Raw genomic sequence first — 27,222 nt, forward strand, 5'->3', positions numbered from 1 at the left:
CTCTATATTATTTAAAGTTGATATTAGCTAAAGTTGCTCTATATTAGCTAAAATTGATCTATATTAAGTTGCTCAAAAATTAGTTAAAGTTGCTCTTAAATAAGTTAAAATTGACCTACTGTATATTAACACGGTAAAGCCTCACAGCTATTCAAACTTCAACACATTTCTAATGCATTTTTCTTCCCATACAGAATCAGATTAGTGTAACCCTCTCTCCAAAATCTCATTTCCATTTCTGAAACTGATGTAAATGGGACGGTGTTTACGTGAAACTCTGAACTCTGCCGGCACATGATTCGGCTCATGCTGTGCTCCCGGTATACCGGCTTGTGACAGGAGGAGCAAACATTTGCTATCTTCCTGTGTTTGTTTGGGGAGCAAAGTCAACACCTTTTTCTAGCAGATTTTCCGGCTGGACGTCCAAAACAGTCTGAAGAAATCTGCATCTATGTCTCACCTCTGTGGTCTGACTGCATGAACCGGGCAAATAGTTCAACAGAAAACCGTGAAAAGAAGTTTTTGATTGGCGTGATGGTGAAATATGGCTGAATAAAGCACATGTGATTGCGTTGTCCGGTAGGATTTGTGTTAACGACGTCCTCGTCTCTAAACAAACTCCATGAGTGTCCTCTGCTCTGTTACATTTTGAGCCACAGGGTTGCATTTCACACCGAGTGTCTTTTCTTTATAACGTAAAAGCAGATTGATTTACAGTACGGACAGATGCTGCTGTCGTAAATCAGACCACAATGTCATCCACCACATGTGTGTCGGTGTGGAAGCTAAACTGCTCTACAAGTCTACAAGTGGCTCTACATTAGTTAGAGTTCCTCTATACTAGTTAAAGTTGCTCTAAAGGAGTTAAAGTTGCTATTATTAATTAAAGTTGCTCTAAAGTAGTTAAAGTTGCTCTAAAGGAGTTAAAGTTGCTATTATTAATTAAAGTTGCTCTAAAGGAGTTAAAGTTGCTATTATTAATTAAAGTTGCTCTGTATTAGTTAAAGTTGCTCTAAAGGAGTTAAAGTTGCTATTATTAATTAAAGTTGCTCTTTATTAGTTAAAGTTTCTCTAAAGGAGTTAAAGTTGCTCTGTATTAGTTGTAGTTGGCAGTGATGCAGCTTATAGTCTGGATCCATGGATTTGTTAAAGATTTCTGTATCATTGTGAGATAGCAGCACCACATCACTGTAACTATGACAACAAGTGAACACTACATGAGCTGCCTGCTGATGATCACATGATTGTGATCCTCCTACAAATCCACCACTGAGGACCACAAATTTTTTAAGGATTTCATCCGTTGGAAAACATGTGACTGCTCTGAGTGCTTTTCTTGTCTGTTTTTTTTTTTTTTTTTTTTTTTTACTGTTGATGTACATTTTTTTGATCGAACTGTGTGAACTTGTGTGTGTTTGTGTTTGTGTGTGTGTTTGGGGCCCCAGCTGAAAGCAAACACACTTTAACCTTCACCTGCTCCGTGTCACAACTGGCCAATTCCCACTGAGCAGGACGTCAGCAACGCTTATCCACATCCCAGTGTGTTCACCAGCCGCACACACACACACACGCAAACACACACACACACACGCACACGCACGCACGCCTTGATTTTACTGAACACACTAACCTATTTCAGTCCAGTTTGCTCTAGTTTTCCTCAGTGTGTTGTGAAACCTTCATAATGCCACAGACACAGAGATGACAGGAGCTGCTGTCTGTTTACAAGTTAATCCCACTTGGAGGTAACCCGGACATTTTATTTTGAAATTCTACATCTGAAGATGCTCATATCTTTACATGGCCCATAACTACGTATTTGAACAACCTGTTTCACTACCGTTCAAACGTTTGTGGTCACTTAGAAATGTCCTTATTTTTGGAAAAAAAACAACTGTTTTTTTCAATGAAGATAACATGAAATTAATCATAAATCCAGTCTAGACATTGTTAATATGGTAAATGACTATTCTAGCTGGAAACAGCTGATTTTTAATGGAATATCTCCATAGAGGTACAGAGGAACATTTCCAGCAACCATCACTCCTGTGTTCTAATGCTACATTGTGTTAGCTAATGGTATTGAAAGGCTCATTGATGATTAGAAAACCCTTGTGCAGTTATGTTAGCACATGAATAAAAGTGGGAGTTTTCATGGAAAACATGAAATTGTCTGAATGACCCCAAATTTTTGAACGGTAGTGTAGATCAACTTTTCCCTTTTGTTTGATCCCGAGGCCCATTTTCCATTTTGTTCTGTGCTCTTAACACGTTTTCATTCATTTGGGGATGCAGCATTACTCTTATGACACATTCTGTGGAATTATTTGACTGAGTTATGATCGGATAAAGATTTTTCAACGTTTTTCTCCATCCTTATCACACAGAAGCTACATTCTGAGCAGTATGATGCCCTCAGAGGTGTGTGGCTGATCTGCAGGTGGAACAGCAGGGCCTCCACTGACCTCTGACTCTTGCTTTGATTTCAGTACAAATGCTAAATAGGGAAACGCCTGCAGGTGAAGTTTGCATGACCTCTGCTCTCTGTACCTTGTTCTGGTGGAAAATAGAAAAGGAGAAAACAGAACAGGAGGAGAGAAAAAACCAAACACCCAGACTCAGATTCATTCCATGTGGCAGCAGGTTTTTATTATTTTGCCAAATCCTGACAAATCATTGCAACATGTGCAAAGCTGTCTGCAGAGAGAGAGGAAAACATCCTGCGTTCTATTTTTAAAAATCCACCACAGAAATACATTTTTTTAGCTGACAATGTTCTGAATTTGCCTTCATAATAAAAGCTAGATTCTTGTGTGTGTAGGTGCACAAAAGCATGTTTGTCTGCAGTCACATGTTGCACTGTACAGCTACAGATACACACAGATCTGGACTATTTCCTACACTTAACATTATGCTCTTTTTGTGTTCTTACAGTCACTTTAAGTGCATGGATTCCTTCCTCGTGCTCTCATTCCTTCCATTACCATCACCAGATGATTTACTGGTTGACCTGCATCACATCAGACTCGCATCCTGTTCTAATCCGTTCCATATGGAGGGACCCTGATCGACCACTGGGGGGCAGCAGAGGTCGTCTTGTTGATATCTGCATCACTGTGGGTTTAACCATCCTGTTGTCTTCAATTACAGGAACTAAAAAGTACTGTTTCCTTGTCTGAAAAAAATCCAAAAATTCAGCAAAAAAATCCCCCAAATTTCTGAAAATTTGCAAAACCTTCAGGAAGAAAATTCCAATAATTCCTCAAAAGTTTCTCTTAAAAGTTTCATTTTAAAAAAATCCCCCAAATTTGGCAAGAAAATTCTTGTAAATATTTTCAAAAAATTAGTAAAAATCTTCCAGAAACATCCTAAAATATCTAAAGTGATTCCATATATATCAGTAAAACTTGTAATTAATAAACTTCTAATATTTTCTTTAAGAACATTCACATAAAAACATTCACATGAATATTCTTAAGAAACATTTTTAATTACTTTTTTCCACCAAAAAATGTTCAGAAATTTCCCAAAAATGTTGAAAATATGGACATCAGAAGCTTCACTGTGAAAATATTTTTTTTTCCACATTTTTGTTTTGTGTATCAATTTTGTCGTTTTGTGTTTTTTTTGTCTCACTTGTGTTGTGAGTCTATTTTTTGTCATTTTGTTTCTCGCTTTTGTCATTTTTTGGATAATTTTTGTCATTTGTTCATTGTCGCTTTCTAACTTTTTTGTCTAATTTTTTGTCTCTTTTGTTTTGTTTCATGTCGTTTGTCTCATTTTTTGTCATTTTGTTTCTCATTTTAATAATATTTTGTCTTGTTTTTGTTGTTTTTTGTCTGTTTGTGTCTGACTTTTGTCATTTGTCTCATGTTTTTATTGCTTTGTTACTTGCTTTTGTCATTTTTTTGTCAAATTTTTATCATTTGTCCATTTTTTTTCTTTCAAACTTTTTTGTCTCGTTTTTGTTGTTTTGTGTCTCATTTTTTGTTTTGTTTTTTTGGTCTTTTTTGTATGATTTTTGCTGTTTGATCATAAAGTAAAATACTATATCATTCAGTTCCAGATATCTGTGACTAAATGTTGTGTTCCTTTGTAAACACCCTGTGATCTGTAAGTTGTAATGTGTAAATGATAAACTGAGGCATAGTGTTGCTGAAATTGAATTTATTTTTCTGAAGAAATTCCAGTTTGTTCATGATGTTTTGTAAAAAGTTCCTTAAATGTGAACATTTAGTAGTGGTTATTTATAGGTTGTTATGCTGTGATTTTACTGGTCACTTGAGATCAAATTGTGCTGAATGTGGAACCTGAACTAAAATGGCAACAATAATAAGAATAAAACTAAATAATAGATGCAAAACAAAAATATCAAGAACATATTAAACTGTAATTAGCATATATAGTACAGTGTGCAAGTGTGTCAAATCTGATCTATGACTACTGAAAACTAGAAACTGCACTAATGGCTTCAGCAAGGAGAGAAATGGTGGTGCTGTCTTAGCAGACAATGTTTCACTTTTTCTAATGTTAGGGTCACTTTAGTTAAAAAACAGTAATTTAGGGTTTTTCCTCTGCTATTAAACATAGTGGCTGGGTCATTTTTGACACAAAGACCACACAAGGGTTAAAACAGCACATTTTGTCCATATGCAGAGTTGCAAACTGTCACCTAAACTTCCACTGTACTTTAAAAAGGCGAGGGTAGTATCAGTTTTACTCCAAAGGGGGCAGTAGAGAACTATTTATAAGCCGGTATCCAAACACAAAGTTTGTCATTGAGTCTAAACAGCAGGAGGAAATCAGCCTCATCATTACCCTGCATTCTCTTAGATTTAGGATCCTCTGCAAAGTCAGGCAGACATCCCAAAAATTAATCATCTGCTTTGGCAGTTCTGATGAGTGTTGTTTTTTTAGTCTAAAATATCATCAAACAAATTGAAATAATAAATGCAAGAAGGGGCAGCGGTTATTAATCTGTCCGTACACAGCAAACAGAGTTTAGTGACAAATCAGTGACAAAGCAAATGAAGTGACATGAGAAGCCAGAGGTGTCAGGAATTATTGGACAGAAGTTAAAGTTGCTCCACATTAGTTAAAGTTGCTCTATATTAGCTGAAGTTGAAATTATTAGCTAAAGTTGTTCTATATTAAAGTTGCTCTATATCAGTTAGTTGCTCCATATTAAGGAAAGTTGCTCTACATTTGTTAAAGTTTCTGATTAATTTAATGTCATCTTAATAAAAAAAAAATGCTTTTCCTTCAAAAATATGGATATTTCTAAGTGACTGCAAGATTTTGAACGTTAGTATACATGAATATGTTTAAAGAGTGATGATTAAATAAAGTGATTTGTGAGGAATTTTTAACAGCAAAAAGCCAAACATAATCAGATTCTTTTGCATGACAACAAAACCCAACATAACTCTCCAGATTTTCCCAAAAGACTTCATCATCCCATCTTAAATTTGACTTGCTGTGCATTTTCCAGACTGTTTTGGCTGTGGGTGTTATTATCCAGGCTGATCCGTCGAGTTCAGAGCCAGCAGATGCTCTCTCAGACCTGCATGGACCCGTAGCGGCGCTAGCAGGCCCTGCCCAGAGCCGGAGCTACTCAGTAACCCGAGATCCCAGCTGGGCGGGAGAGGAAAACCCCAGGGAAGGGGCAGAGCAACAGAGGGGTGTGTGTGAGCCTGATGGAAAGGAAAAGAAAGCAAATGAAAGGGGCGTGCATGTTTGGGGGAAAAGGGGGGAACTTGTGAGGAGGGAGTTTCCAAAAGTTTTCTAGGAGGGTGGCACGCATTGTACTCGAGTCTGTTAGCAGGGCCTCAGCACTGACATGAAGGCTGAGATGCTCACGTGTCTGTTCGACATGTTTGATTAACTCCACACTTGTTGGTCTGATGCTGGACTTTGGAGCTGAGGAGAGGAGAGAAGAAAGGAACTGTTTGACTAGAAGGAGAGGAAGAATGGGATAGAAGAGGCAAAGGGTGAAACTTCCACTTGAGGCGATGGACTAAAGGAGACTCGGAGGAGAAACCAGGGGATGGACATGGGCAGAGAGCGCCTCAGCCTGGGACTGCTGCTGCGTTTGAGCATTCTGCTCACTGCTGTGTGTGTGTGCATCCACGTTTACCTGGAGACAGGTTGGCAGGGCTTCCAGACACCGCCAGGACGTCCTCCTCAATCTAAGCAGAACTCAGGCCAACAGAGCAGAAGGGGGCAAGTTTCTGCAGAGTCAGAGGAGCAGAGCATTAAAAGGAGAATCTCTTATGTTCACATGCTGAAGAAGGACAGAGTATCCAGGAAGAGGGACGAGGACAGAGAGGACAGAGAGGATAGAGAGGACAGAGAGGACAGAGAGGACCCCTCACCGGCTCTCCGTCCACACAGAAAGGTAAGTTTGACATATTTCTTAGTTCTTAATTGCTGCGATTAGGATTCTTGTAAGGTTATCTGATCCTAAATCGGTGTAGTGGGAGACAGAACGGCTCAATAAGAAGCTTTCACTCCATCACTGTGAGTCACTGGCTTAAAGCTCAGTAATCCCAGGAGGGTGATGAAGGAAGAACAGGCAGCAGAATCAATGCATGTTCAATGAGCGCCTCTGAGACGCTTTGAAGTTATAAACCAGGGTTTGTCACTTGGGGTTTCTAGCACTGCAAAAACTGCCTGCATTTATTTATTTTTTTATATATATATATATATATATATATATATATATATATATATATATATATATATATATATATATATATATATACATATATATATAGATAGATAGATAGATAGATATGTAGATATGTAGATAGATAGACAGACAGACAGACAGATAACCGTTCAAAAGTTTGGGGTTTGATACATGTCTACAATTAAAACAGGTTTAGCATGAGCTGCAGATGAAACTCTCCTGTTGTATCACAGTCAGCTCCAACAATGAATCCATTCAAACACACTGTGAAAATGTGACTAAAACACACTGAACAAACTCCAGGAGCTTGACCTGGCGACCTCTGAAGGGTGTGTTAGCGCAGCAGCTTAACAAAACCTTCAACTTCCCTCCCTAGTGTCGTCTCTTCATGCATTTGATTCATCTCCGCTCCTTTTCTGTTTTGTCATCTGATCTCCCTGTACATCCATCTCCCTTTTGTTTCCTTTCAATGCCAATTTCACTCAAGCATCCACACACATACTAGCACACAAATAGAACAAATCTGCCTATAGCTTCCTCCTCTCCACTGCTTTGCTCTATACTAGTCAAAGTTGCTCTATATTAAAGTTGCTCTATTTTAAAGTTGTCTATATCGGTTAAAGTTGCTCTATATTAGTCAGAGTTGCTCTATATTAGCTAAAGTTGCTCTATATTAACTAAAGTTGCTCTATATTAGCTAAAGTTGCTCTATATTAAAGTTGATATTTTTAGTTAAAGTTGTTCTACATTAGAGTTGCTCCATATTAGTAAAAGTTGCTCTAAATGAGTTACACACATACGTGCACACAAATATAACAAATCTTCCTGTAGCTTCCTCCTCTCTGCTGCATTTTCTTAAAATCTTCCGTTCCAGGGTGATAAATGCTCGGCTTTAGCTTTAACAACCTAAAAGCTAACTGGAGACAAAAGGAGCAACAGTGCTGTGTTTTAAATGCCATGCAGATGGCTGCAGGCCTGTTCCACCACACTGTGAGATGGGCACCATTAATATTACACACTGCCATATGCTCACACTCCCTGATTCTTAACTCAGAATTTGTCTCCTAAGATGCCCTGGAGATGCCCCGATGAAACTCCCGTGTCATATGCTGCTACCATTTAGCTCCCTCTACCTCCACGTCTCCTCGCTCTCCTGCCTTCAGGCTTCATCTCCAGGATCGCTGCTGCTCTTTGCTCTGTCATGTTCCCTCATCCCTGTTCTTCCCGCTTTCATCCTTCAACCCGCTGCCTGTCTCACTTTAAAACCTCACACTCACCTCCCACTTCTAACCCATATTTCTCCTGGTTTCTCTCGCTGCGGCTCCCTGCTTTCTTCTCTGTGCACATATTCCAGCACTGCAGATGAAATAATGGGCCGGAAAGCAGGACTGTTATTCTGCAAGAAAAGGAAGATGGCTCTGACTTCTCTGGTGACCTTAATGAAAGGCAGTGGAGGGACTTGACAAAAATTAGCTGTAAAACCTGCAGAAGCTGGAAGAAAAGGGCCTTTTAAATCCTCATTTACAGTGAAGCTTCGTGCAAAACTTGACTTCAGAATTTCTGCATTGTGTCAAAGCAATTCTGCTTCTGTCAAACTGACAGGATGCAGACATTCTTCAAGGCCAGGTCTCTGAGCCTCACATAAGGTTTGGCATCACAGCTGTTTCAAATGGAGAAAGATTTCAGCTTTCTGTTGCTGCAGTGCTGAAACACAAACTGTTCGTACCAGACTCTGTCTGTCTGTCTGTCTGTCTGTCTGTCTGCAACATTACTCAAAACCGGACTAATAGATTTGGATTAAATTTTCATAGAAGGTCAGAAATGACACAAGGACCAAGTGATTAGATTTTGGCAGTGATGCAGTTTCTAGTCTGGATCCATGGATGTCTTAAAGATTTCTGTATCATTGTGAGATAGCAGGATGGCGTCACTGTAACTATGACAACAAGTGAACACTACATCAGCTGCCTGCTGATGATCACATGATAGTGATTCTACTATAAATCCACCACTGAGGACTTATCAGGACTTATCTGTCGGAAATGATTCAAGGAACAACTGATTAAATTGTGGGGGGGTTTCTGAGTCCCATCAATTCCCACCACCTGCTACATATTTAGGTCACATGATTCAGTATCCATACATAACGTACACATGCAGAACACACATCTGTGCTCACGGCACATGGTAATTTTGCTTGTGGGTACATCTATATTAAATGGACACATTCTATGCTGGTGTGATTTCTGATCATCAATAACTAATCAAGAAAAGTACTCAGAGAGTGCAGTACTCCGTCAAGGCTGCTCAGTCGTATCATTTCTGACAGATGAAATCTTTAATTAAAAAAAATCAAATTCTCTGATGTGTAGGTCTCTATATTATTATAATACTATTACTACCATGTATTACTATAATTATAATAACAATAATTGTTATAATTATGATTATCATTATTGTTGTTATTGTTATTATTATAAAGATATTACGAACAATAGTAATAATACTGATTAGTAATAGTCGTATTAGCATTAGACACGTAAATTTATCATCTATTTTGTAATCTTCATAATAATTATATTATTACTATTATAAAAAGTAATAATAATAATAATAATAATAATAACAATAATAATAGAAATTCTTATTATTATTATTGTACAGATAATAATTGTTGTTTTTATTAGTAGTATTAATATTATTTCATTTTTATAATAATAATTAGTAGTAGTCGTAGTAGCAGCAGTATTGATATTATATTATTAGTAGTATTATTATTTTGTGTTTTTTAAAAAAGTATAAAAGGAAAACTATAATTATTATATATTATTACTGATGTTTTTTGTTTTTGTTTCTTTTACAGTCTAATTTCTCCACTGAACACTGTTGGGTGCAATGTGTAAAACATCCCAAAATATTATAGGGATTGAGACTTTTTTTGGGTGTAAAATTTCTGGTGGAGGATTTTATATTTAAAATAGGACACAGGAAATGCAATCCCAGTTAAATGTTGTTGGTACAGTGGTGGTATATGTGATTTTTTTTTCTTTTTCAGCTGATCGAGGCAGTCACTAGAATAATCTGGTACAATAGGAAGAGACACTGATTGGATTTGTCACCTGTTGATGGCGTTACTTACTGCCTGTATTCATGGAGTTTTAATTGTGTTTCAGTCCTCATTAAGACACAGATAACCACACAGCTGTCTGGTTCACAGCACTTACTTCACTTTCACATTATCTCTGTGATTGATGACACTTTTACCCAACGACTACGAGGCGTCAGCTTCACAAACACAACACCAGCTGATCTGTCACCTCTGCTGCAGTTTGACAAAAAGTTAAGGATTTTTTTTACTTGTGTAGCTTCGAGGCATGTTCTGAACAAAACGAAACGAGAACTCATTCAGGCAAAAGGCAAATCTCTTTTCAAAACTCATTCAGGAGGCTGTAGTGTAGAAAAGGTGACAGGACAGACTGTCGCTGACAAATCCTGTCTCGGTTAATAAACTCTGAATGCGTGTGAGTGTGTGAGGGAGACAGAAACAGCCTCGGGGTGTGTTTTAGTAATAACCAATCTAAAGGAAATCTAATCTCTCAGCTGTCAGACATCCACATAAACACACACACGTTTTCTTTAATCATTTACCTCGTGCAGGCTTCGCTCCCCACTGGGGGAAAGAGGAGAGGGATGAGTTGGTGAATTATAGACAGACAGTGAAATGTGTTGGCCCAAACAACAGCAGCAGGGATGGAGGGGAGGAAAACGATAGACGCAGCATGCACTGATGACTCAGCCTCCTGGCTTTAACATGCTAATAAACAGACTAGTGGCCTTAAGTCACGGTGACACGCACGCACACACACACACACACGCACACAGCCCACGCATGTCTATCTGTCAAGCTGAAACCTATTCTGAAAACAGCTGCTGACGTCTCAGAAAGTCACAAGAAGTCGCAGAACGACATCTCCAAGGCCGACCTTCCCGTGTCGATTCTGCCCTCAGGGGAGAAGAAGTTCTGCCACCAGCCGGGATAAATAAGAGCGCCAACAATGTCGATTCTGAGTTGTTTCAACAAATCTGTAACTATGATAAAATGTGTTTTCACAAGAAGTTCACAATCACAGTGGCAGAGGTCTGGGCCATTCCAGAATTGGAGGACATTTGGGCTCCATAATAAACCTCTTTTCCACTTTTCTGCTCCATATTCATCAATAATAGGTAATAAACTATCAAAGGCTTGATTGGCTCAGCTTCCACATCAATGGCAGCATTTTTATTCCATGTTTTCTGTGTTGTTTGCTAACCCTACTCTAATCACAGTAACAGGGTTGCTAATCCATGCTAATGTGATCTTTTTCTCAGCAGTAGAAGCTAGATATTTAGCTGCTGTTACTGCTGACCAAGAGGACAAACTGACTGGTTTAATAGTGAAAATAAGAGCACTTCCACACACACAGTGCAAAGGGAACTCAAAGGATTGGGACTAAACAGCTGCAGCTCTAAGAAAACCACTGATCAGTGAGGCTAATCAGAAAAAAAAGCTTGTTTGTTAGGTAGCACAAAGATTGGACTCTGGAGCAATGGAAGAAGGTCATGTGGTCTGATGAGTCCAGATTTATCCTGTTCCAAAGTGATGGGGGCATCAGGGTAAGAAGAGAGGCAGATGAAGTGATGCACTCATCATGGCTAGGTGGGGGTTAGGGTTATGATCTGGGGTTGGTCAGGTTCAGCAACGTAATGTTCCCAAAGAATGAGGTCAGCTGACTACCTGGATATACTGAAGGACCAGGTCTGTCCATCAGTGGAGTTTTTCCTCTCTGATGACATGGACATGTTCCAAGATGACGATGCCAGGATTCATGGGCTCACATTGAGAATGAGTGGATCAGGGAGCATGAGATGGATTGTCCTCCACAGAGTCCAGACCTCAGCCCCACTGAGGATCTTTGGGATGTTCTGGAGAAGACTTTGTCGATGTTGATGATGGGAGCATCATCAATGTAAGATCTTGGTAGAAAACTAATGCAACTCTGGACAGAAATAAATGCTGTGACATTGCAGAAGCTTATTGAAACAATGCCATGGCAAACGTGTGTCATTCTCAGAGGTAAAGGCGTCCAATGAAATAATAGTGTGCAACTTTTTTTTTGTACGGGCAGTAATAATTTTGAATTCTAAAAAAGAGGACTGCACAAACACTAACGTGTCCACAGACAATGTCTCAAGAATTTATTGCAGCCTACAGCCTAAATAAATCACTATGACTTTTATTTATCATCCTGCTCATATTGGCAGATTATCAGAAATACAAACTCGATGTTTCTGTTTGTTCAGTAACAGCCCAGACAATGAAAAATGAAACAAATCCAGTGGAGAGAATGAAATAAACACTGCAGTGGCCTTCTAAGCTGACTCTAATTCAGTCTCACTAATATTGATGAATACTTTTGATAATGTTAATTGATTCCACCGAAAACCGCCAATAAGCCGGAGCAGCCCGCATTTTTAATTCTAATGATTTCTTTTAATTAGATGGGATGCAAAGTCATTTATTTGCGAGGCAAGTATTAATTACTTTTTCTGAAATAAGTAACAGCATGATTGCCAATGAACATTTCGCGAGGGGATCCAGAGCAGACAAGAAAAGGCCACTTTGTGATGTCTGCACCAACCTCTGCCAGCCAGTATTGGGCCCCAGTGGAATTTCTAATGCAGAAACCCAGTGACCTTGGTCATGGCTTGGAGAAATGAAAGACCGGGCTCAGCAGAGAGAGAGAGAGACGGACTGTTGGAAAAGAATGAGAGGGGTTGACTTCTGTAATCCCGAAGGTGTGACTGGAGTCAGTTCTCAGGCATCTTTAACCTCCAGCTGGGGCGTCTGGAGAAACAGGGAGTCACAAGAAATCAACGGCTGAGAAGCTGACATGTCACCTGGGTCACACTCCTGCATTCCCCTCCCGGCTCCAGAAGCGAAAATTTAATGGAAATTACCAGCAGTTTGTGCTGAAGGCTGTTTGCTATGGTTCGCACTTTAAGGTGTTAATTTTGATTAAATAATTACAGAAAGAAAACAAAAAAAGCACTCAGAGCGCAGTACTCCACCAAGGCTGCTCAGTCGTATCATTTTTGATGGATGAAATCTTGAAAAAATTGTGGCAGAAATCATGGCACCATTTAATATAGATGTACCCACAAACAAAATGATTCCTTTTCAAAGTTTCCTAGATGCGTACACTCTCTACTTTTCTTGCTTCCAACACACCAAGAACTGACTGTTTATGTGCTATCTAGTAGATCCAATTGCAACAAGATAATCAGTCAGTTGACCTGACAGTGGTTTTAACGTGGCTGATTGGAGCATTGTTTAGTTGTGTCGTCCATTCCCATCACCATCAAGACCACATTACTGTTTTATACCAGTGTTGTGAAATAATGCAGCTCACACTTTTCAAATAAATCTGAACATAAACTGCACATCATCCCAGCCAGACCTCTTCAAGTTTTGCACACTTGAGTACGTTATCAATGGATACAATTAGTCTTTTTCTTGTCAATTTACACCCAGTCACCCAAAAAGCTAAAATAAAGACATGACTTTTGAGATGACCTTATGTCAATTACACTTTTTAAGCACATTCATGCCATAAACAAGAAATAAATGGAGACCAGTAGACAACGTTTCAGAAACAGGAATTTGTGGGATTTGCTGTTCAAGCGATGAAACATGAAAACTCGCCAGTATAAGTACTTTAGGCTTGTCTACAATTGCCACACAGTGCGAAGCCCCCATCTTTTTTAGTGCTATTTCTTAGGTAACAACGAGAGCTGAATAATCAGCTTTTAGGATCACAAGCACCTTGAAAGCAGCTTACATAGTGAGGTGAAATAACTGCGGGCAGATTAAATCAGAGCGGTGAAGTAAACATGCTCAGACGTACAAGGCCTTTGATTTCCTACACTTTTAGATCCTATCACCGCGGCGACAGTGCAAGCGAACATTATGCATATGCTGCCAAACCACCCTGGAGAAAGAACCAGCTCTGGAAAGACACGTAGCTTTACTTGCTCAATGCGAGATTAGTGTCCGACCAAAAGAAAACCGGCAAGGAATCTCTGCCAAGTTATGGAGCTGGGGGGGGAGGAGAACAAAGAGACCTTTCAGATTATCAGTCACCCCTTTTTCTGCTAAGTCTGCAGAGACATGACTATTTAATTTCCATGAGCAAGTGTTTATAGAGGGTTTTTTAACATGAAAAACAGCAGTGAGTGGATTGAACTGCAGCTATATTGTGAAGCTCCCACCTGGAGGTTTGTGATCCCAGCTTTTAAATGTGTTTCTATACGAGTCGAACCAGATGATCTAAAGCACATGTTGCTGGTGGAGAAACAGGAGCCGCTCACTTCATGTTCCAGCAGCTCTGTTGACTGTTATCACACAAAGACGCCCACTGGAGAAGAGGGGGAAGAGTCAGTGTCAAACTGTCAAGTGCAGCGTCGCGATCGCACAATACTCTCTTCAGACGTGGATGCCTTGTCTGGAACATTCCACAAAGTTCTCGGCCTCCCTCCCAGCTGATATGAATGGGTGCATTGACCTCTGAAACCGGACGCCCCGGAGCACCCCGTCTTTTGCTGCTCACCTTCACTGCACATCCACATGCACACAGAAACCCATGAATGATGTCTTTTTGTATCATTTTGTGGTCATTATGTCATTTTGTGTCTCTTTGTTAATTTTGTGGTCATTTTGTGTCTCTTTGTGGTCATTTTGTTTCTCTTTGTGTCTTTCTGTGGTCACTTTGTGTCTTTTTGTAGTTAAAAAAAAAAAAAAAAAAGGCACAAAATGGGCCTTCTCTGCTGCCCCAAAAGCAGCAGAGAAGGCCAGTGGACCTCAAGAACAATCATTTTTAAAGAGCGTGTCATTGGTTTAAGCCTGGTTTGAAACTATTTCCCTCTTGGAAAGGACGTTTCTGCCTCCCTTGCTCTGTTGGGGTTTTTTTTGGGTTTTTTTTGAGTGATAATGAGTATGGAACGCATATGGCGAGGAAGGCACAAAAGAAAAGACTGCTCAGGACACTGTAAAGAAAAAAGCACTGTCACTCATACTCTGCTTGCCATCTCTTTCCATTTCTGTTTACATATCCAGTAATCATTTATGTGTAGGACACAAACAAGCAAAGTCTAAAAAAACAGGAAAACAATGAGCCAAGAGTTGAAATCACCGCCTCCCTCTTTCTCTCTCGCTGTCACTCCGCCTGGTTTTCAAGCTCCAGCTCAGGAAGTAAGCATCATATGGTGCTCAGCGTGCTCCCTCTGCTCTTCCCTATTAGTCATCAAACACAGCTCTCTGGGATGTCGTCCAGGAAGACAGCCACACGCTTACATGGATGGCCTCACAGACGCATGCACAGATTGTAGCTGCAAACAATAAGACGCCGTCTGTCTCTGGCGGCGCCGGCCAAGAGGGCTCGATTCAAACGCAATACGACCAGATCAGAGGATGGTGTGTCTTTCAACTGCGTCAATCATTCTTCAGCCAGTGTGAACCATTTCAGCACCTATCAGTCTGTGCATTTATGAATACATGCATGAGTGAAGTTGCCATGATCTGACTGGAAAGGGGACTGTTTCCACGGCAACCAGAAGTTCCACAGAGATTTAAGTTGATGGTATGTGCAGAGGCAAGTCAAAGGACTCCACAAAACACACTGACTTCAAATGTGTTTGTGTATCTGAGTGCATCTATGCTGTAAGTGCAAAGAGTGCAGCTTCGGAAACCACAAATGACTGATAATAATCTCTCAAACCAAGTCACACACAGCGGTGAGCAGTATTTGGTTTATTTACTGCTCCATGAAGAACCACGATTTCCCCGAGGCTTTGTAAAAGACCGTGTTTGAATGGCAAAAGCAACACATACATCATGTGGGTCTGTAAGCTACAGTGTAACTCCGACCTGCATAATCTTGTTTTGGAAGATCTTGCCATCACACGCAGCTCTGGCTGTGGAGTGTGCAATCGGTTGTCTTTGTTTATGCTCACCGTTCAACGCTTCAGCAAATGATGCACAATCACAACAGCATTCTTGAAAGGCTTTTGTCCTTGCTGCTTGCCAGTGAAAGAAATCCATCCCATCCTTTTATGCCAGCGTCCTCCAATCACCAATCTGATGAAGAGATGTTTCATATCGCTAATTAAGTGTCTTAATTTCTGTCATTTAGTCTCTTTCATGCCACTTCATCTAAAATTGAAAGCTACAAAAACACATCCCCTATAGAATCATGTGGTAGTTTCTGAGAGTTTTCTGTGAAAAAAAACAAAACAAAAAAAACCTGGAAAATGCTGAAGTGCTGCTCACAGGTCAGGTTTGATTTAAACTCGACAGACACAAAACGCTACTGCCATGTAGGTGATGACACAAATTACAGGGCAAGACTGTGCGGGTCTTCGATCAGTTCTGATTTACAGCACGTGGGAGGAAACTGCTAGTGTCAATTAGTCTGCAGAATGAAGAATGAGAAAGGGTTATGTAAGAGAGTGTGGAGCATGAATGCAAAGCCTCAATTCAGAAAATTCAGAAGTCCATTTTACTCCAAGGCTGCACAATGGCTTCGTGGTTAGCACTGTCGCCTTGCAGCTAGAAGATCCCCGGTTCACGTCCCGGCCTTCCAGGGATCTTTCTGCATGGAGTTTGCATGTTCTCCCTGTGCATCTGTGGGTTTTCTCTGGGTTCTCCGTCTTCCTCCCACAGTCCAAAAACATGCTGAGGTTAACTGGTAACTCTAACTTGTCTGTAGGTGTGAATGTGTCTGATTGTTTGTCTCTATACGTAGCCCTGTGATAGACTGGTGACCTGTCCAGGGTGTCTCCTGCCTTCACCCTAAGTCGGCTGGGATAGACTCCAGCCCCCCCACGACCCTAATGAGGCTTATGGTGTGTACAGAGGGTCCTCGACTTATGTCAGAGTTCCGTTCCTACAGCCCGTCGATTGTCGCCATTAAGTCAGAACTCCAGCGAAAATGTAACCAGTTACGTGCATCACAATATCGATCAGTTTTTCGAAACAGCCACGAATACTAATGATTTTCATGCATGTATGAAGATAACAGAATATGTTGCACTGTTTTTACAACTTGATCTACTTGATCAACGCTTGGGAGCCATATTGAAAGGCAAAAAGTTAGTGGATGTAGCACAATCCAAAGTGGTGTACAACCAGCGAATATAAACAAAGCAGTCTTATAGTGACGACGTATTCGTCCACTCCACTCGCCAACTAGTTCCACGTAACCAGTTCCGACGTAAAGCTATGACGAAACACTGTAGGTCGAGGACATCATAAACCGAGGATACCCTGTATAGACAATGGATGGATTTTACTCCAATACGAAGTTTCTCGGATCGCGTCGAGTCACTTTTATTTATAAAGCACATTTTAAACAAATTGCTTTCCTGTGTAAAATTAAAGATTTACCTAACAAGGTTAAAAATTAGGCTGTGCAGTGCGATTCATTATGTAAATTTACCTAAGAAATTACAATTGTACAAAAAATAGAGCCAGTTTTTGTCTAGTTTTTTTTTCACTCAAACACTACCGTTCAAAAGTTTGGGGTCACCCAGGCAATTTCATGTTTTCTATGAAAACGCACACTTTTATTCATGTGCTAACATAATTGCACAAGGGTTTTCTAATCATCAATGAGCCTAATGTCAGCATTTAAAGACAAGAATTAGAAATATCATATAAAGAGCCTCAAAGAGGTTTTAAGTGATTTAACTGAAGAATCAGTTTGTCTCTGGTTTTGGTCTCTGTGGGTTTTCATAGGATTATTATGTTAACCACTACAAGAATATAATATTTGACTGGCCTCATTCTTTAAGAATGTCAATCAAGATTTACACAGCAGACCAATATTAGGCTTGATTCTAGGGTCAGATCAGACCTAATAATGTATGTAATAGTCCTCAGCAAACCAAGCCAAGTCAAACATTTAAGAATATTATATTAAGGGCAAAATAATATATTTAAAAGATTAATGGGCTTCCAGTATGGTATATCGAGGATAATCACAGAGAATCAGCCTTGCTAAGCCCTATCACTCCCACTAATCTGGGAGATGGGGAGACTAGATGCAGCTGTCCTTACTTCCTGCAGTGTCATGTCTACTGGCCCGTCGGCCAATCCCAGCTCACTGCCAGAGTAGTGCCAGAGACAGAGAGGGTATAACAGAATTAAAGCGGAGGATTACGCTGATCTTTTTCAATAAAAGCAGTAATCTCAGAAGAGTTCCGTTTAAGTCTCAGAGGCACAGCGAGCCTGTAGAGGAGGAGGGGTGGAAGTAAAGTGTTTGTGAAAGGAAGGAAGAAAGGAAGAAGGGTGCTGGTGGCTGAGGCACAGATGGTGTGGATGGAAGATGAGATTGTTCTCCTTTCTGTACTGTTTCTCATTTAGAGAAGACGTCTGACAAGTTCCACATCTGGGATGAATTTACTGTAAGAGAGAGACTGGATAACCAAGTACACCAGTGTTCAAAAGTTTGGAGTCACTTAGAAATAATAATAATAATATCTATAATTTATAATGCACTTTACATATAAAATCTCAAAGTGCTATAATACATAGAAATGGCCTTATTTTTGAAAGAAAAGCATTTTTTTCTCAATTAAAGTAACATTAAATGAATCAGAAATCCAGTCTAGACGTTAATGTGGTAAGTGACTATTTTAGCTGGAAACGGCTGATTTTTAATGGAATATCTCCATAGAGATACAGAGGAACATTTCCAGCAACCATCACTCCTGTGTTCTAATGCTACATTGTGTTAGCTAATGGTGTTGAAAGGATAATTGATGATTAGAAAACCCTTGTGCAGTTATGTTAGCACGTGAATAAAAGTGTGAGTTTTCATGGAAAACATGAAATTGTCTGTGTGACCTAATTTACTTTTGAATGGTATTGTACATATCAACTGACTAAAATGAGGGAAAAACATTGGGAAAACTTCTTCCTTATGGGAAACAATTTGACCATGTTGCAGCTAAATCTGTTCTTAAACTGCACCGTCCTAGTGTTTTCATATTTGAACGCTGCCTTCGGCATTGAAATCGTTTAGAAAATCTACAAACCTTGTGGTGTTTTACAAGACTCCGTCCTTGCCCCGCTTCTATTTTCAATCAAAATGCCTCATCTCTGCCAGATTATTTAGAATCATGAATAAAAGTGTGAATTTTCATAGAAAACATGCAATTTTCTGGGTGACCCCAAACTTTTTAATGGTAGCGTACGCAGCTGTTTAAACTAGCTGATCCCCTTCTTAGGAAACAATTAAGGAGGTTAGAATCAGAGTGGTCTAACCCACAAAAAATCCAAACTGAGTTTTATATAATTTCTTTAATATTTTCTGGTCTAGATTTTAGTGACAAAGTGGTCAAACCCACAACCCAAATATAGTGTTACAGTGGCGCTTCGAGGGTTAGACCATTCTTTAAAACACAAAACCCATTTTTCTAACAAACTACAGAAAGCAGGTTAGACCACTCTGCTTCCAAACACTTCATGTAAGATGAAGATTTTGCACAATTAAAAATAAAACAAACTTGTATCCTGCATCACAATGTTTAAATCAGTTGTTTCCAATCTTTTTGGCTTCTTACAAAAAGCACAATATAGTTGGCCATCCAATTTCAGATGTCTATAGCTTGTCAGCCGCTCCAGACAATTTTTCTCTAAATTTCTACTATGACTTGATTGCAATGAATGTTCATAAGATGTAAAAACAATCCCAATCCAATGTTAGACCATTCTTGAAAACACAAAACTTTGAACCCATTTTTTTCAAAAACTACAGAAAGTGGGTTGGACCTCTCTGCTTCCAAACCCTTCAAATTTCATCAACCAAACACTAGGATTGCATCATTGAGGTGTCAGACAACCTTCGCCAAGTATAAAAATATGTCACAACAAACCACATTGTAAAATATTTTGCCATACAGTTTGTCAAAACTTATAATATCTGCATCTAATGTTGCATAGATGATAAGAAAATGTTTGTCAAGAATTTCTTGAGGGGCTAGTTTCAAACCTCTGGTAAATGGTGACAGGTTTCTTTCACAAGAAATACTGACGACAGTGAAGTCACTTACGATTCCCAGCAAGCATGAGGGATGAGTGATAGCCATCAAGACTGAGTCAGCAAATACAAAAGGACACAATGCACAACATTTACCAATAGAAATTAATCTTAACTTTGAATACAAATCCTTGTTTTGCCCCATCTCTCATGTATAAACCCATTAAACTTTACACTGACCCTTTATGCCCAATATCCTGTCCGTGTACGATACTTAGACTGCTTTTACACCAAAACCCAATCGTCTGCCTTCTGTTGTCACACAGCAAACATCACCACCACCACCTGCCAAAGCTGCGATTGGCTACCATGGCAACAATAATCAAATAACAACTGGTGTCCGACACTTAGGACTTAATGAACCTCTCAAATAGCCGTAATGGGAAAACAAAGGGAAGTGAAGAAAAATGAAAGCGAGATGGTTTCTGGTATGAGACCAACATCTGATGTCTCAACATCAGTAATCGTGTCATTAGAATGACGAACACAGTCCGGTTATTTCATTTGCCACTGCAGCAACTGTGGAATGATACAATAATAAAAGCTTTTATTTATACAGCACTTTTCTTAACAAAGTGCAAACAGAAAGAAAAACAATTGTAAAGACGAATGACATCAATAAAAATAAAGGAAATAGGAATATAAAACAGAGGTCACAAAACAAAGACCATCAAAACAATCATGTCATAATACAAAAGGGATTATAACACAGTAAAATATCACATATTCATTAAGGGTTTTCAAAAAGAGAATGTTTTTGAAAGGAGATTTAAAAGAGTTGTTACCCGTCTTAATTCAAACGGCACAATAAGTCAGTTTGGGTACAGCGTTCACGAGCCAGTATCTTGGAATTAGCATAGGAATTACCAGCCAAGCCCCCTTTACCGACCTGACAAGAGCATCCTGGGACATAAAGGCATACAAGATCCTTATTGTAATCTGAAACTAGGCCCATTATTGCTTTAAAAGTGGTTAAGAGAGAAATCAATGCAGAAATTCACAGGTAGCTGCTGTAAATTGGCAAGTAGCGCAGTAATATGATCATGTATCTTAGTGACAATTGACATCCAGGCACCAGCGTTCTGAAGCTGTATGAGTCGATGAGTGGAGCTCTGAGTGATGCTGGTACAAAGTGTGTTGGAGTAACTGAGGGAAGATGTATAATTCTATGCAAATCAGTGGCAGACAGGAATGATCAAAATTCGGTCATTGTTTTTGGTTGAAAGAAGCTTAACTTGACTAAACACTCTTCAGTTGAGCATTAAAAGAGAGATCAACATCAAAAATAACTCCCAAGATTCAGAGCAAATTGCTTAATATTGTTATTATTCATGTGCTAACATAATTGCACAAGGGTTTTCTAATCATCAATTAGCCTTTCAGCACCATTAGCTAACACAATGTAGCATTAGAACACAGGAGTGATGGTTGCTGGAAATGTTCCTCTGTACCCCTATGGAGATATTCCATTAAAAATCAGCTGTTTCCAGCTAGAATAGTCATTTACCACATTAACAATGTCTAGACTGGATTTATTATTCATTTAATGTTATCTTAAAAATAAGGACATTTCTAAGTGACTCCAAATTTTTGAATGGTAGTGTACAGCATTGTCACATTTCATTGCTCTTTATGATGGAACAAATATAAATCAACAAAAATATAACTCTCCCTGCAGTTTCATCTGTAGACCTTGTTGCTCTCCTGTGCTTTGTGAATTGAAAAACATTGAATTCAAATCATATATTAATGAAAAAGTCCTGCTGATGTCTTCAACATCATAGAAAGAATTTGCTTTACAAGCGACAAAGCTTTACCATGTGGTATGTTTTGCATTCCACCAAAGGAAATTTAAGCTTCACAATAAAAATACATCTTTCAGCATGTTTTTTTCCCCCTGAATCACATTAGTACCAGCCTGTAGAGCACAAATCTCTGATATGGTCTTACACCTGGGTTCCCCACCTACCAGAAAACAGAGGGAGGTTAATGCGAATCAGCCACCAGCTGTTTCATTAGAATCACAACTTCTCCATCTGCCCATTGGTCCACTGTACGTCTTGACCTTCATTTGGCATCGGGAGCCGTTGAGTTTTCAGCCAAGCTGTCAGGAAAATACAGCTTGTCAAAGAACATTCTCGAGCTTCAAGACAGATCTCCATGTTAAAAAAAAAACATTTCACACGCTGTTGAACTAAAAGCTTTGACCGACCTCTTAACTGCACAGCTTGGTGGGATTTTTCTGAAGAGTCTGGTGAGAGCAATCGTTAAAAAAAAAAAAAAAAATGTGAGCAGCAGGGCCGACACTCAGCCACCTTGGCGCTTTACCAACAGACGGGTCGGACTTGGCAGCACTCGGTCCATCACCTTATGGTTTCCAAATGGGCAGACACAGCTCACCTGTGGCTCGGTCCTCCATGACATCTGACACTGTGGTGACAGTTTGTTGACTCTGATTGTGTCGTGTCGTCTCAGACGCTCTAACCACACTGTTAGTCCATGCGTAGGTACTGAAATTTCTTATCCATATATTAGTGTAAATCCAAATACCCATGTGGAATTCATATTTTTTTCATTCATGTTGGGTCCGCTGCTCATACCCAGCTCCATCCCAACATGTAAGTCATTCAGAAAGATAGATTCTGTACACTGAACGAAATGAAACCTTCTTTAAAAGTTAATGCTGCTATTCTAATCCATTCTTTTCTACCTGTGCAAGGTGTTCTTTTTATCCCTCCAAACATGCCTTTGCTAACAAGAAAAGCACTCAGAGTGCAGCACTCCACCAAGGCTGTCCATTCCCCGTTATGACATTGTCAGAAATGCAGCATATTTTTGTAGAAAAGCAGCATTTGTTTATTAGTTATTGATGATCAGAAATCACGGCAACATAGAAGGTGACCATTTAATATAGATGTACCCACAAACAAAATGACCTACGCCAAGCACAGGCGTGTGTTATACATGTGTACGGATACCGAATAGCGTGATCTAAATATGTAGCAGGTGGTGGGAATTGATGGGACTCAGAAACACCCCCACAATTTAATCAATTGTTCCTTCTGTCATTTCTAAGGGATAAGTCCTGATAAGTCCACAGTGGTGGATTTGTAGTAGGATCACAATCATGTGATCATCAGCAGGCAGCTGACGTAGTGTTCACTTGTTGTCATAGTTACAGTGACACCATGCCGCTATCTCACGACACAGAAATCTTTAACAAATCCGTGGATCCAGACTATAAGCCGCATCACTGCCAAAATCTAATCACTTGGTCCTTGTGTCATTTCTGACCTTCACTGAATTTTTTTTCCAAATCCGTCATTCCATTTTTGAGTAATGTTGCGAACAGACAGACAAACGTACGCCAATTGTATGTTTTTATTACTCCACTGCGGTCCTTGGTGGAGTAATAATGGCCCAACAGCTCAACTTGTTGCTTCACAGACTTCAGATGTTTGTGATGTTGCAAGTAAACTTTAATTCTGATGACTCCTTCATGTACACCTCATTTGCATATCAATGCTTTTCTGTCAGCAAGACCGTCTGAGCTTTTCCTTTCTGCCCAGCAGTTTTATCTGAGTGTTTTCTTGGTCATGACATTCACAGTTTCCCTTTACTGCCATTCCTTAATGACATTTTAGACAGTGAAAATTGCAAGCTGCGAGCACTTTGATGTCGTTTTAATGCTCTCCCCTGTTTTGTAGGCATCAATTAGCTCCATCAGATCCACAGTCGGCTGCACAGCAGAGCCCGTGGTTACTGTGTATATCCTAAAGGTTTGCAAAGCGTATTATTTATCATTATCATATAGCTGACTCCTGTCATTAGCTGGCTAATGACTGTTCTTAACCTGCCACAAAAATCCTCACGTCAATTAAGGCCTAATTAGGTGGAGAGGTTTTGAGTGGGAGGGTGCCAAAACTTGCAGAAACTTTTTATTTTTAAGTTGATAAAATAAAAAGTAAGAATCCAATATAGGTATAGAATGTTGGATCATAGAAACAACATTGGTAAAGTAGATTCTAAACACATGCAGATAGAAAAAAAAAACCCCAGAGTCCCTCGACGGTAACTGTAGAGACTATACTAACAGACTATAAGCCGCATCACTGCCAAAATCTAATCACTTGGTCCTTGTGTCATTTCTGACCTTCTCTGAAAATTTCATCCAAATCAGTCCGTTTTTCAGTAATGTTGCTAACAGACAGACAGACAGACAGACAGACATACCAACGCCGATCGTCACATAACTCTGCAGGGCTCCTTGGTGGAGTAAAAATATGCTCCTGAAATGCTGAACAAACCATAGCTTTATTTTTTGAAAAAAGCCCATTTTAGGTTGGTTTTTAGTTCAAAAATCAACAAAATGTGGAATTTGCCCGGGAGCACCTAAACTTTTGCAGAACTGTATCAAAGATATCGAAGGAAGTACATGAGAGCAACAATGTGTCAGGAAGAAAATAAAAAATAATAAAACACAGTCCAGTTCAACTTTTACCTTTGGAGTAAATTTAGTTCTGCGTCTGTAGCACAGCAGTGGCAGGAAGAGTTTGGAGGAGATGTGAATCAGCAGAGCTCCACTGGAAGGATTCACTCCTCCTCCTCCGACCTGGATTCAATTTGTCGAGGTCAGGATTCACTAAATGTATTAAGACACAGATGTGAAGAGTCACCCGGCACCAGAGCTGCCAACACATGCAATGTTTGACACATACTCTCACATTTTCACCTAAAAACAAACAAACCTGTGATTGGTATTTTTGTTCTTGGATGTATCTTGGAGTATTTTAAATGTTTCAGGTGCAAACTTTCGGCCGCCAACACGTATTTTCTTTGGAAAACTGCTTTGCAAGGTCATTGTACCAATAAATTTCTCTTCAACTGCCCCTACTCCTTGCTTAAACTCAAACAAACGTCTCCACTCCTTCTGGTTCTTGAAGGTGAAACTGAATTTTTTACAGTTTTCAGCACCTTCAGTCAAACTTAAGCCTCTTGCAGTAATTGTATCTCAGCTTCCACTTGAGTTTTTGTCGGCATTCATGTTCCGCTGTTTCAAGTGGAAATGTTCAATAATCTTGTAATGTTTTATAACTTAATGAATTAATAATTTCCCTTGCCATTTGTGGAATGGAAACCACCTTAAAGGCCCATGCTGAGGATGTAATTATATCTAATGTCATGGGACTCAGGTCTGCACAGCTGAGGCTCCAAACTCCTGACTGATGTTCTGTGTGTTTTGTCATTAACACTGCTTACCAGTGTCATCCCCGAGGTGCTGACGACTTGTTGTTGCTTGACTGAACACGAGGCTTAATGCTAATCTCATCACTGATGATTCACCAGTTGGTAAGAGCTGGTAGGCAGCTACAGTAGGAGATGTGCGTCCACATACAATGTCTATTGAGTGCAAGATTATTCCACGAATGTTGCTTTTCTAAATGGTGCAGATTAGATTGAGGTTTCTCACACAAAGCGATAAGGTCCGCACAGTGGCTTGGTGGTTAGTGCTGTCGCCTTGCAGCTAGAAGATCCCTGATTCATGTTCCTGACCTTCCAGGGATCTTTCTGCATGGAGTTTACATGTTCTTCCTGTGCATGTGTGGGTTTTCTCCGTGTTGGTCTTTTTCATGATAATGTTGCCTGTTTTTACATTAATTTTGTGTCTTTTCGTGTTGATTTTGTGTCTTTTTGTGGTGTTTTTTAGTCTTTCTGGGAATCAGGCATGTTTTTGTGGTGAATTTGTGATTTTTCTTGGCATATTTGCATCTCCTTGTATTTAATTTGCATCTTTTTATGGTGATTTTGACTCCTTGTTGTGGTTCTGATTCTTTGGCATGTTTTATGGTGTGTTTCTGATTTTTTGTGGTGATTTCACATATTTTTTATGGCTACTTATGGCTATTGAACCTTTTGTATGTGACTTTGCACATCTTTGTGATGATTTTGACCCGTGATTATTTCTGGAAATGTAACCCCTTCCTGGTGCTGGAAGTATATTATTAGGCTAGGTTACTATTTTAGCCCTAACGAACAGGATCCTGAGGGCTTAGCAGTTGATGGTGAATTGGCTAAATCCCCTTGTTTAATTAGATGTTACTGTACAAGCAAAAAAAGAAAAAAAAACTCCTCTTACTCACGAATCCAAGATGCAAAGCAGTTCTGAAGAGTTGGCAGTGAAGATGAAGCAGCAGCAGCAGAGATGTAACAGGTGTCGTCACTGTGTCCAACTTCAGCGGCGGGGTCCCTCGTCACAGCATTAGCAACAGGCTAATTAGCATCACGGTCCTCCAGCGAAGTCCTCCAGCTCTCCCGATCCTCCTCAGTGAAAGTGACGGCTGGTGTTTATAACTAACTGTCTCTGATAGCAATACGTGCTTAAATGTCCACTTTTGAGTCCACGCCTAGACTTTTTCAAGCTTAAAAAAAAAACAATAACCGCGGCTAGCCTAGTTGCACTTCACTTTGAACTACGGTAGAGTGAGACGCTAAACTGCAAGTTTCACAAGACAGAAACTGCTAAATAATAGTTGTGCCAATACTTAAAGTATGCAGGTCTACAACTTTAATCACCTCGACATTAAACTGGATTTTCCCTGCTCGTCGTCTGCTGCGCACTCTTCACCTCTCTCTTTCTCCAATGTTGCTCTCACGGCACACCGGTGTCCTTCCTGTTGTTACCCCGCACTCCCCAACAAAGTGAGTTCTGATTGGCTAAGAGTGAAGCTGTACTGAAAATCCTATTGGCTTACAATATATCACTCAAACACCTTGAAAATACATTGGCTGAGTAAGCACAACATCATACAATAAAAGAATCATGGGCAACGTAGTTCTCACTAGTTATACTCGTACATATTGTAAAACACGTGTCTTCTAATTATCTATATTTTGTAGGTCGTTACAGAAAGATTTTGCATTAGGTCTTTTTTAATAATTTGACCTCTTTTTTGATAATTTTGTGGTGGTTTTGACTGTGGGAATCAGGCATGTTTTTGTGGTGAATTTGTGATTTTTTTTTGTATATTTGCATCTCCTTGTATTTAATTTGCATCCTTTTGTGGTGATGTTGCATATTTCTGCGGTGATTTTGACTATGAGGATTTGGCATGTTTTCCTGGTGTGTTTGTGATTTTTTGTGGTGATTTCACGTTTTTTTTTTGTGGTTTCTCTTTTTGTGTTCATTTTGTGTCTTTTTGTTGTAGTTTTCGATCTTTTGTGTTAATTTTTAGTCCTTTTGTGGTGTATTTCAGTCTTTTGTGTTAATGTTGAGTCTTTTTGTGGTGGTTTTTGGTCTTTTTGTGTTAATTTTGAGTCCTTTTGTTGTGGTTTTAAGTCTTTTTGTGTTCATTTTGAGTCTTTTTGTGGGGGGTTTCAGTGTTTTTGTGCTAATAT

The 27,222-nt window shown here is 39.5% G+C and overlaps 1 protein-coding gene and 1 long non-coding RNA gene across 2 annotated transcripts in view; one reads left to right on the plus strand and one right to left on the minus strand.

The window, feature by feature from the left end:
- Positions 1 to 5,781: 5,781 nt before the first annotated feature.
- On the minus strand, positions 5,782 to 26,507 carry LOC118469173 (uncharacterized). Its single transcript, XR_008603584.1, has 4 exons — positions 25,968 to 26,507; positions 24,329 to 24,469; positions 6,137 to 6,230; positions 5,782 to 5,919 (listed from the first exon to the last, which is right to left on the minus strand). It is a non-coding gene; the product is annotated as an uncharacterized LOC118469173 (long non-coding RNA).
- The window catches only part of mettl24 (methyltransferase like 24), a 55,051-nt gene continuing 33,875 nt past the window's right edge, over positions 6,047 to 27,222 (plus strand). Inside the window, exon 1 of the mRNA XM_055016132.1 lies at positions 6,047 to 6,397. Coding sequence (XP_054872107.1) covers positions 6,047 to 6,397 — 351 coding nt within the window. The remainder of the gene's footprint in view (positions 6,398 to 27,222) is intronic.

This window comes from Amphiprion ocellaris, chromosome 12, assembly GCF_022539595.1.
Source record: "Amphiprion ocellaris isolate individual 3 ecotype Okinawa chromosome 12, ASM2253959v1, whole genome shotgun sequence".
Classification (NCBI taxonomy): domain Eukaryota; kingdom Metazoa; phylum Chordata; class Actinopteri; family Pomacentridae; genus Amphiprion; species Amphiprion ocellaris.